At 32.9% G+C, this 12353-nt stretch overlaps 1 protein-coding gene across 2 annotated transcripts in view; it reads left to right on the top strand.

Moving 5' to 3' along the window:
- Nucleotides 1–12353, top strand: part of TECRL (trans-2,3-enoyl-CoA reductase like) — a 101995-nt gene that overhangs the window by 72016 nt on the left and 17626 nt on the right. For both annotated transcript variants that reach the window (XM_021666297.2, XM_021666296.2), the window contains 2 exons: nucleotides 2950–3055; nucleotides 7715–7787. In XM_021666297.2, the coding sequence (XP_021521972.1) occupies nucleotides 2950–3055; nucleotides 7715–7787 (179 nt within the window). The remainder of the gene's footprint in view (nucleotides 1–2949; nucleotides 3056–7714; nucleotides 7788–12353) is intronic.

The following is a 12353-nucleotide window of genomic DNA, read 5'->3' as shown; positions in this document are numbered from 1 at the left end:
TCAATTATTTTAAAAAGAGGCTGGGATAAAGAGTTTGGTAGAGAATCTCAAAACATTAATTTTTTTAGGCCAAATACGTAACATATACCAAATGTGCAGCAGAGCATGAAGAACCAAGTTTTCTTCAGTGTCATTCTCAAAGAAATTGACTCATATTTTTCCTTTTTTTTTGAGACAGCGTCTTGCTCTGTAGCCCAGGCTAGAATGCAGCGGCTCAATTATGTTTCACTGCAGCCTCACTCTTCAGGGCTCAAGCCATTTTCTCACCTCAGTGGCCTAAGTAGCCGAGACTATTGGTGTATACCATCATATCCAGCTAATTTTAAAAAAATATATTTTTAGAGATTAAGTCTCATTGTGTTGCCCAGACTGTTCTTGAACTCCTGGACTTGAGAGATTCTCCTGCCTCAGTCTCCCAAACAGCTGGGATTATAGGCATGCGTCACTGCACCAGCCTTACTATTCTTAAACACAAATACAGCATGTTTGGTAGTATCTCAGTGGTGAATGTATTTGTGTCACATTGTTCTCAAATAACAAATACATTAAGTTTGTATAAAGTAATTCCACAGCAGATAAACAAACTACTTTTGAAATTTAGGTGTATAGCAGGCCTTTAGAAAATAATCACAAAGCTTGTGTCACCTAATTTTCAGGGTGATGTTGTTTAAAGATGAATCCTTAAATGCCACATCCAATTGCCACAGACTAAAATGTTGTCTCCAAAATTGCTTTGAATTAATGTTACAATGTCAAAAGAATTTTCTGCTAAGTTCATATAGAAGGAGATTTCTATATGTGACCCAACCACCACAAAGTTCTTCAGATCTCTTAGAAGCCTCCACACACTGAGACTAAAGGGATATCTCCTGTAGGAACTGTATCCCCATCAAATACCTTACGAGCCTGTTACCTGAACATTTCCTTGTCTTCTTCAACAGAAACCAGAAACCTGGTGCAATGCCTCCCTTGCTGTTTCCAAAGATGAAGATGTGCTTTTCTGTGATGTGCCCTCATATCCTGAACCTTACTTGATTTAAAATAAATAAGATTTTATCAGTACTTTGGCTGAGAAAAAGAATTGGATCCATGCCTATTTATGGTTTATAATTTAGCAATTAACAGAAAATAATCAGTGTTTGACTGGAAGTTAAACATAATTATATAGAATAATAATGCTTTGAAATAAAATCAAACTTGGTGAGTTAGCAATGATGTACAATGCAGCATATATATATAAACACTATGCTTCTACTTGTATATTCTACTGTGGTTTCTACACTCTCATGGTATAGTATAAAATAAGTGAATGAACTAATGTAGAAGAATTGCAGATTGAACCAAAATTTCTCACTTATGGCTCTGCTACATTGCTGCTTTCTTCTAAAACAAAACAAAAAAAATATTACTCAAGGGTTTTTGTAACTACTTCTACAAAAGAACAATAAAATGAGGAGAGATACCAATTTCCTTATCTACCTTTTGAAATCATAAGGCAGCTTCTTGTATCACGACTTTTGCTTTTGTTTGTCTGACTTTCTAGAAAGCTTTTCCCCCATATATTCATGTTGTTTGCTCTCTTACCTATTTTTCAGAATTTATCTACTATTATATTTATAGGTATATGCATCATATAAAACATTTATGTTACATAATAGGTGCACAATTTGTTTTTTCTTGAACTAATGAATAATGATAAATTTGCTGCTGACCTAACCAAGATAGTGTTAATTTAATTATTTGTTTTCCCTAAAGTCACCCTACTCATACCAAAAATCATTTCCACGGAAATAAACTCCCAGACTTATAAATAAACTCAATGTCTGATTTTATTATTATATAGAGCACCTTTACTGGTTAAAGTGTGTCATCAGTTGGGTGTAGTGTCTCATGCCTGTAATCCCAGCACTTTGGGAGCCCCAGGCAAGTTGACCACTTAAGCCCAGGAGTCTGAGAGTAGCCTGGAAAACAAAGTGAAAGCCATTTCTACAAAAAATACAAAAAATTGTCCAGTCATGGTGGCGTGGGGCTGTAGTTTAGCTATTCAGGAGGCTGAAGTGGAAGGATTGGTGGAGGCTGACAGATTGAGCCATGATTGTGCCACTGCACTGCAGCCTGGATGACAGAGCAAGACCCCAGCTCTCAAAACAAAAATAACACACAAAAAGTATATCATCTTTGATCCATATTTATTTCTCTAATAGCAAACAAAGTTTTTGAGATTTTGTATTTTTATATATAACAAAATAGGTACAGATCTTAATGAAAACTACATGCTTTTTAGTATATCCAGAAAAATGTACCACTGTAAATCACATTTTACATTTACTTTTAAGATAGTAATTATATGAAAATGATAAGAGGTAGTAACTTAGAATAAAGCAGTAAAAACAAGCACACAGACAAAATATTACAATATTCATTAGGAAATAACAAAAAAATATAAAATAAGACAAAAAGCTACATTATTACTGCACTGAAAATGCAATTTAAGCTTTCTCCATCTTGGTACTTGCTAAAGGACAAACAGACAATTACAAAGTTATTCTGAATATTATAAAATGTCAAATGCATTCCAAGTAGGCTTTGGAAATTTTTTAAACTTGTAGATTGTCAATTTCAGTCAAGACATTTTGATATGAACACATTTGCAATTATTATATTTATACCTACTCTTGGGACAGGTGTAAGCATAACAGTTTATGACTGGTATCATAAAATATTTTAGTGTCATCAGAAGTAAATTTACAGAGACTCTTATAACAGCTACTTTTATTGCTAAATTTTGAAAATTAAATATTAAAGAAAGTATTTGGACTTTAGTTACCAGAAACAATATTTCCTAATAGCTAGAATATTACAGTAAACTAAAAAGTTTAAATGTATCATACATAAGGCAAGTCAGAATTTCAAAGGTATTTTAATGTTTACTTTTTATTTTCTTTCCAGCTTGGCTTGCTTCTGTCATTGTATACACTACATCCGATACCTTTTGGAAACTTTATTTGTTCACAAAGTTTCTTCAGGACAAACAACTTTGAAAAATTTGATAATGGTGAGGATGCTTTGTATTTTTAATTATTATTGAGACACTTTAAATGTTGGATTGTTTGCAAAATATTTAATCGCTGTTTTCTTCTGAAACTTAGATTTTCATGTTTAATTGTATAAGCATATCTTAAACATTCGTTTCCTCAAATGCTATTTTTTAAGTAATATATTTAATTTGAGCTTGATTCTATAGAAAGATTTGTCATTACCTCATATTACAAGACAAGCTAGATACTCCTAGATATCTCTTACTTTTGGTAACACTAAGCATTGAATTCAGATTTCTTGAGTGCCACTCGAAGAGAAGAATATCAGATAAGAACATTCCTACAAATATATATCTGTGTGGGATTAAAATGATGCTACTATATTCCATTATTATGGCAGTTGTCAATATGATGCTAGTGTCTTTGCTCTTTCTAGAAATTGGGAATGCAACAGTTATCAACTATCAAATAAGTACCAAAAAATGAAAAAAAAATATGTAAAATGTTGACATGGAAAAGTACATTAGACAACATGTTGAAACTCAATTTTCAATTTAAGTTAAATTTTATTTTATTTTTCAATTTAAAATATATTTTCAAAAAAAGGATTGCCTGTACAAAAAAAAAGTCCTAGTTTTTGTTAAATATCTGCTTTGAAGTATTGCTAGAACATTATAGTAAACTAAACAGCCATTTTATTGTTGTCATTGCAATGAAGCAGTAATCTCTGAAATTCTGAGACCTCAGAAGTCATTTAGACCTGCTTATTTTTGATAGTAGTAATCAAATCAATTCAAGATCACCATTATAGACTATAAGTCTTAAATCCAAGCGATTTCCATTCCAGTCAATCAACATGTTTTACTAATTATTAAATAATTTATTTTTTAAATTCACTAATTGTTGGAAAAACATTAGCATATCTTACACAATAGTAATTGATGTTTTATTTTTAGCAATTTGTTTACTACTTGCTAGACAAAACTAATTCTCACCACTTTTCTAAAATATTTTGTTAATTTGACATATATCACAAATATTAATATTAGCACAAGTGGAGCAAAGAAATCCATTTTCTTAGTGATATCAAAATAATATTCTTAAAATGCTACTGTTACGATCTCCTTATGCCTTAGTTTAGTGAGGTCCAAGTTCTTGTACCCCAACTAAGAAGAATAAGACACATGCATACCGGAGAGTGAGTAGGGCAGATTTATTAAACAACAGAAAACTTCTCAGCAGCTAAAGGGTACCTGAAGAGGGTTGCCAGAAATGGGACTGAGTTCTGGGTCTTCTATGTGGCAAAGGCAAGGAAGTCTTCTGTGGTTTACACCCTAAGGGAAGGGGGCAAAATTCCTGCTGAGGGTGTTGCGTCTGCACAGGCCTGGGGTTGGCCATAGCTACTCCATCTTGGCTATTACCTATGTGTGCCTAAGTAAACCCCATGGAGTGAGGATGGTTAAACCACAATGTTAATGGCATTATAATGAGTTCAGGATTAACTTAGTATGCCCTTGATCCTTGTGTGCACCTGCACAAATTGCTGGAAAGTCCCTTCTGAGCAAGCATGTTGTTATAAGAGGAAATTGTTAACCACATTTCCTCTTGCTAGCTACATAAAATAGGTGGTGCGGGTGTGTTCTTATAGGCATTGTCCCTCTTGCAAGACACTCCATCTCCATCTGCCTAACCAGCCCTTACCTACCTCATCTCTCATTACCCACTCTGGAGTGTTAACCCTAACTGCCATTAGGAGGAAATGGAAGATGAATTCTCTCACTTTTTCAGGCTGTGACAGGGTGTTGTTCCAGAAAGGCAGAGGAATTCTCATAGAGTCCTAATTCTAGTCCTTCATAAGACCTCCAGGATGCACATTTGAAAGTGTTGTCTCCTCCATTCTCCAATATTATCATTAGGATCCTATTTAGGGTCCTTCAATGGTACTGCTGTCTTTCCAGTGGGATAAGGCCTTCCCCACTCTCTGGCACTATATGAAATATGAAGCTCATCTAAAAATGTCTTTACTGCTTGCAAGGCTGCCTGATTCTCACCAGGAGCAGTGATCAGGGTTTGATTTAAGAATAACATATCATCCTTTCAGAACAGTTTAAATACATGGGTTAATTTCTGGAAGGCCCTTATACATGAATGATGTTGGAGCTTGCCCAGAGTGAATATAAGGGTCTGAAGATAAGAGGAGTCCCAGTGATCCAGGTTGCTGTTATGGGAAGTGCAAGCTGAAGATGGATTATTACACATATGGACAGAGAAGGGAGAAAAGGCATCCCTTAGTCTGTCTTCCACTTTTAGGGTGAACTGGGATTGGGAGAGAGAGAGAAAAGGTATCCCCCTTTCTCCTCTACCCCTCCTTGTATTCTGAGTCTCAGAGACATTTATAGGTTTCGCCTGTGGATGCAAGTGTGAACTCCAACCACAGACTGGGAGAGTTGTAGGTAGGAATAGTCACACTTACCTACACTGCACCCCAGTCCTACAGTGTTGACTACCTTTGGGGTCCCCCAGATCTATTTCTTTTTTTGAGCTTCAGTCCCAAAGCTTCCCATAGAAGCTTGAAAAATACATTGAAGTAATTGAATTTGGGCAAGAAACATTAATGGAGGGGGGTGTCCTTAAATACTTAAAGATCATCCCTTGACTGATAGGTAATGGACAGAGCCAGATCATAGCATTCAAAGAAATGAAAGTGATTGACCTCCAAAACTAGCCCCTTCTTCCTGCTCAGGAATTGTTATACTTAGAGGAAGAATAGATGTCTTTGAATGTAAAGTTGGCTTGACTAATTCTGTGTGCTAGTAGTCAGGGAATTAGGGCTCCCCTTGACGTAGGGCCTACAGGGCTCCCCACAGAAACAAATCCTTCCCTCATTAGGCACCTTGACAAAGATCGGAATGTTAGCCTGTAACTTTGTGTCCAACTTTTTTTCAGACAGAAGTTTGAAAGAGGTGAGTTTGGGATTTGGTGGGCCTCCCTTCAACATAAGCATCCTAGGAAAAGAAAATTGATTTCTCACATAATGCATGGTTCTATGCTTGATGCACAGTGCTGAATTCTCTCATGGAGATAAGAAACAACCTAAATGGAGAGGATAATAGTCACTCAGGGAGAAATTTCCTCCTGTACAGTGACAGTGATTCTTCTTGACAGGAGGCAGGAAACTCTAAATCTTCATATCTCCCTCGTTCTAAGAAAAGGCAAAAACAACAAGCAACATTGTTCTGGGTTACACTCCTAATGAGTAAGCCAGCTACTCAATTTTTTCAGTAATATTATGTCTCCTGGTTGCAAAATCATTCATAACATTGAATATAAAGAAGGGAGAGCAGCCATGGTAGTCTCAAAAAGAAAGACGTGATAGAAAATACTGGAAATCTTTGTCCAACAACCTAACAGGCTGTCAGGGACTTAAGCGAGTCTAGGGTCCTTTGGGTTACACCAAGGTGTAGTCCCAGCTAGATACCTTCAGTTGCCCCAGGACCTCCTTCTAAATCACATACAATGGCTAGAGCTCCATGAAGGGAAATTGGATTGGAACAGAATAAACATTCCTAACACCCACAGGTGAAGAGGGTTTGACAAAGTCCTTACCTGTAAGCTTGTCCTCTGTGTCTTTTAGGACTGACAGCCATGCTATTCACTCTTAACTGGCTGAGAGGGGCCCGATGTTCTGTTTGGTTTCATATAATAAAGGGAGCAAAGAGGCTCTTGGAAATGAAAATAAAAGAAGCCTGCTTTTACTCACCTTTCCCATCATCCTGGGCAAGCCCCCAAAATGTTGCAGTCTTCTTATTCCTTAGTTTAGTGAGGTCTGAGTTCTTGTCCCATGACCAAAAAGAATGAAGCATGCAGACACCAGAGCATGAGTAAGGCAGAGTAGGATTTGTTAAGCAATGTTTAACAAATTAACAGAAATGCTCTCAGCAGCAACAGGGGACCTGAGGATGGTTGCAATAAATGGAGCTGAGTCCTCAGTCTTTTATGTGGCAAAGACAAGGAAGACTTTTCTGTGTTCCACCCTAAAGGGAGGGGTAAAGTTTCCCCTGGGGATGTTGCATCTGTGCATGCATGGGGTTGGCTGTAGCTACTCCATCTTGGTTAATACTTATGAGGGCCTAAGTGAAACCCATGAAGTGGGAGGGTTAAACCATAATGCTAATAGCATTATAATGTGGTCAGGATCATTTTAGGATACCCACGTTCCTTGTCTGTGCCTGTGTGGGTGGCTGTAAGTCCCTTCTGAGCAAGCATCTTTGTATAAGAGGAAATTCTTAACCACATTTCCTCCTGCTAGCTACATAACAGGGGCAGTGCAGGGGCAGTCCCACAGGTGTTAGTCCTCTTCTGATACCCTCCCTCTCTGCCTGCCTAACCAGCCCCTACCTGGCTCCGCTCTCACTGTTACACTGGGCAAAGAAGTATTCCATTTATTAAACTTAGACAATTTTTAACATTTTACATATAAATTCTACAGCATCTGATATAAGCTTATGGGGTGGTTTCAAATTGTGACATACATATAATGTATTGTGACATACATATATATTATTTTGTGTATTATTACTATATGTATGTCACAATACATATATATTATAGGTGTGTCACATATATGTATGTTACACATTTTTTCTAACTTTTATTTTGTTTTGTTTTGTTTACAGATTTGTGCCTTTTACTGGGGATTTACTTCTTGGATTGCCTATTACATTAATCATCCACTATATACACCACCATGTATGTAGGGTTCTTCTTAACTAACCCCGTACTAAATGACCAACCTAAAAACTTTGTTCTAAATGGTATACATATTATGAACAACACAGAATAAAGGGATAAGTAAAAAATAAAACAATTCAATTTTAAATTGCTTTCATATGTATTTAAATGCTTATGTAGGCCTAAAAGACCAATTTGACTCATTTATTTCAATTTATTTTCTTTCTACATGAAACAACAAAAATATTAGTAGGTTGTAAACCTCCAAAAAACAGATAATAAAATGAAAAAGCAACGATTAAAGAGAAAATTATTATATAACTATACAATCATATACCAATCAGCTATCAGATATTTTAAAATTAAATAATAAACATTTAATTATTCTTTTAAATATAATTCAACAAAAAATAGAGGCAACTTTTTCTATGACAAGTTAGTTTTTATTTATGGTTTAATTTACTAAAATATCTTGACTTAGCTGAACAATTTGGTTGAATGTACACTGGTAAAAACCTAATTTCTTGGTTCTTAATCTTAAAAAAAAAAAAAGGTCCCCTGATCAAGGAATTTCATTTCCTTCTTCAATTTGGATTTACCTCTCTTCAGCTTTTACTGTGGCACATAAGTCACATGATGTAAATCTCAAAAATTAAATGGTTTCTCAATTAATTGACAATTATTTTGTGGTCTATTTCTGGTGTTTACAAAGTTAAAAATAAATTGAAATAAATGTATATTCAATCTTTATTTTAAATTTTAGAAAATAACCAACTTGCTTAATTTCTTAGCAGAAATGTTAGTATAGAGAATTACAATGCTCAGTGTCTTTGCTAAAATCAGCAAATCTAGTTCATTCTAGGAAGTGAAAAGGCATTGATTTCAATGATTAAAACTTCAGCTGGTCTTAATACTAACAATTAACTATGAATATTGAAAACGAAAATTTCCCGTATTTACTGATTTTTCAAATATTTTATAAGATGTACTTATTATCTTTACAATTTTAACACATGGGTGTATTGCTCCAGACTATGTTAAGAAGAAATGCTTCTGAAAAATGTTTCCTTTTCATATTGGGTACAAAATAATAATAGTGGTTAATTTTATTAATGTATAAAATTCATGTATTGAAAACTGAATATTTGTTAATAACTGTAAATATTCTATTCATTTTCAATTAAAAACATTATTTTGTGGCTGTTAATATTTCCTATTAAAGGGCAGAAAAATAATGCCCTGAAAATATAATTTCACTATGTGCAAGATCTTAAAATGCATAAGATAAAAGGATTCAAATGATGTGAAAACATATGATAGCATTTTAATACTGATTACAAGTGGAAAATGAATATCTTGTCTAGGAGGTCCACACTTAACATGGTTGTAATATATATGAGCTACAGCTGTTATGCTTTAGTTAAATCATACTAAATAATAATGTGACTGCTAAAACTGTATATGATAGAATAAGTTGCTCTTTTCTTTTATATATATAGAGAAAGTATAAATTAACTTTTATTAAGGCTTCCTATGTTTTAGGTACTATGCAAACAATTGCCACATTTTGTTTCATTGAATCCTTATGGAAATTGTACCGTTTATATTCCCATTTTACAGATGAACAACTAAACTTTAGAAAATGTAGGTAGATTTTCCAAATTTACACAGCAAATAACTGGAAAAGAATCTATAGATTAGCTACAGATAATAGTAAACTGTGCAAGAGATTAGCCAATGCACAGCCAGACAGACCCATAAATTCTATATAGACATTATCATGGAGACCCCCTTACCAAATGAGCATATCATCTTTACCTTAGTTGTGATCTGGGTAGTAGAGGCTCCCATTTCTTAAACTGTTGGTTATATGGGCTTAGGATACCTAACACACATTGTTAACAAATAACAGGACCTAGTAGCTTTCTCTAATTTGTTCCATGCTTAAGTCATTTATTGTTTTATTTTTTCTGTAAAATTTCACCCTTTTTTATATTTATGCTGCAAAAAACCTTCCCTTTCATTTCTTGTCACTTTCTAAGACTTTAATAGAATATTTTCCCTCTTTAACACTTTGATTAAAATAAAAAAAAATTTAATTTTAAAAATTGATTATTACATCATAAAAATTCAATTTTGTACTCACAAAGCAGAAATAGTACAAACTACATTATCTTTAGGTGAAATGAAATAAACCTTAACATTACAAAATAAGCACACAAAAGTGTTCAAAAACAAAATATTGGAGGGGATATTTAAAAACATGTTCCTAAATTATTTTAACAGTAAGAGATATAACAATAATCACAGAACAACTATGACAAGGTAACAAAAAAAGAAAATAGTACTTATTAAAGTCGTTTTCAGCAGAGCCGGTATAATCCTAATAAATAATCATATTTAAGGAAGATGAAATGAAACACTTTAATTAAACAAATCAATAATTCCTTTAATTTTTGTTTTAATATATTTTACTTTGTTTGCTGCATTAAATCCATCTGCTTAAGGTTGCAAAATAGACAATTTATCCAATTTTTATTTTGTTCTTCTTGAAATTTTTCATTAAATTATCCATGCTTACAACATAGTTTCCCTCTTTTTAATCTCAAAATAAGAAAAAAAAAAGTGATTAGACTTTTGGACTTTATCTGTTTAATCTTTGATCACGTTTTTTGTACTTTCACTTTATATATGATATGTTCCTTCAATATACATAATTAAGTCTTAATTCAGTATAATTTTTTATTACATTACGGCCATGATCATTATTTTTTTCTGGTTTTTGTTGTTATTATTGTTGTGTTTTTGTTGTCATAGTTGACACTGCTGTTCTTTGCTCTCTGTACCAACTGGATTTTTTTTCACTTCCTTCTGTATTCTCTGTGCTAATACTGTTTGACTTTTATCACAATTCTTACTGCAATCTATTCTCATCAAATTTGGCTGCAAAAAGTTAAAAGCGTCTGTATATTAATACACAAAAGCTAACAGTTGAAAATCAACACGTTGTATACATATTTCCAACACATATTGTACTAGAGAGTTCATTTTCTGTAATTCTTGAATAATATTTAAATACAACCAAATGAAATATGTTATCAAAACTGTAAACTGCCCAATGGCAGGAGCATTTTAATAACCCCAAATTAGAATGTGTATGTTCAAATATCTCAATATATAAATGTTTACTATCAACATAATCAAGGAATAATGTTCTATTAGGTTGCTTTTACCTATCTAAATGTGAAACATTATACCAATTATGAAATATTATTAAACGTTTTAAAAGCTTATAATGACTAAAACCTTTCTAGAAAGTTTATTTCTCTTTACGCTACCTATGACTTTGTTTTTTTGGAAATAAATATGGAAAATGACTCTTCACTTGATACTTGTGTTTATCACATTGTTATTCATTTTCATTTAAAAATAAGAATAAGACATATGTTTACTGTCCTCTGCCTAATGTGCTCTGAAACCTCTTTTCTCTGTATCAATGCCTATTCATTTTAATAAATCAAAGCCTAAATTTGTACTCAGAAGAATCCTCCCTGATCTCCCAGATTACCAAAAAAATCCTTTTTAGTTATTCTATTAAATACTACATAGATCTTTTTAGTAGTGCTCATCAATTTTGCAAACTTCCATTTGTTATCATGTGATTCATAGTTTCCTGGGTAAGAATGTAAGTTCAATTAAGATTGCCTTTGGCTTTGTCTGTACTTTATCACAAGCACACAGTTCAGTGCCTCTCACGCGAACTCTTGATAACTAGTTGAATGAGTAAAGTTACATTGAATAATAGGTATAAATTAAAGAATTATGGCTGATACACATGCATATCAACCAATCATGATTTGGCAAGAGCAGAATGTTTAATTATGTGACAAAATATATATAACATTATGTTAAGAGAAAAATAAGTTATAAAATTTTTGTATCAAATATTGTGAAAATGTACAACATATATGAATATTTCAAAGGGGAAAATCATAATATTCATTGGTTGTTTTTATGATTCATGAGATTTTAATGCATTTTCCTTTCCCTTACCACATTTTTCTGTTTCCCAAGTATTCTCTGTTAATAAATTTTATTTTACTATTAGATACATGAACTTTATGAAAACAAAACTTCCAATTCATGCACACATGGCTAGTATATATATTCTATGAATATATGTCTCTGCAAAATACCTATATACCTTTAACTATACTTTTAAATTGCTAGCTTAATAAAACAGAATTTAATAAAAGATTTACTAAACATCTTTATACATAAAGATGTTCAAAGCAGTATTATATATCACACGTAAAATTTAAATGAACTTTGCAGCAATTCTATAGCCACATCATGCATTATTATGAAGATTCAATTACAGTTATGACAATGAGTGTTTAATAGTATTGGAAAATCTTTAAATATATTATTAGGTGATAAATGCAAGTGTTAAAATGAGGGATAATATTTTCATGTGTATATTTAAATGTGTTTATATAAGTACAATTACATGTTCTCATACATATAACAAAAAGAAAGAAATGCAACTATTAATAAGCATGATAAGTTTGTCAAATAATTCTG

The sequence above is a fragment of the Aotus nancymaae genome, unplaced genomic scaffold, assembly GCF_030222135.1.
Source record: "Aotus nancymaae isolate 86718 unplaced genomic scaffold, 86718_ANA_hifiasm-v0.15.2.pri h1tg000006l, whole genome shotgun sequence".
In the NCBI taxonomy this organism is placed as follows: domain Eukaryota; kingdom Metazoa; phylum Chordata; class Mammalia; order Primates; family Aotidae; genus Aotus; species Aotus nancymaae.
This window is presented reverse-complemented; position numbering and strand designations above follow the sequence as displayed.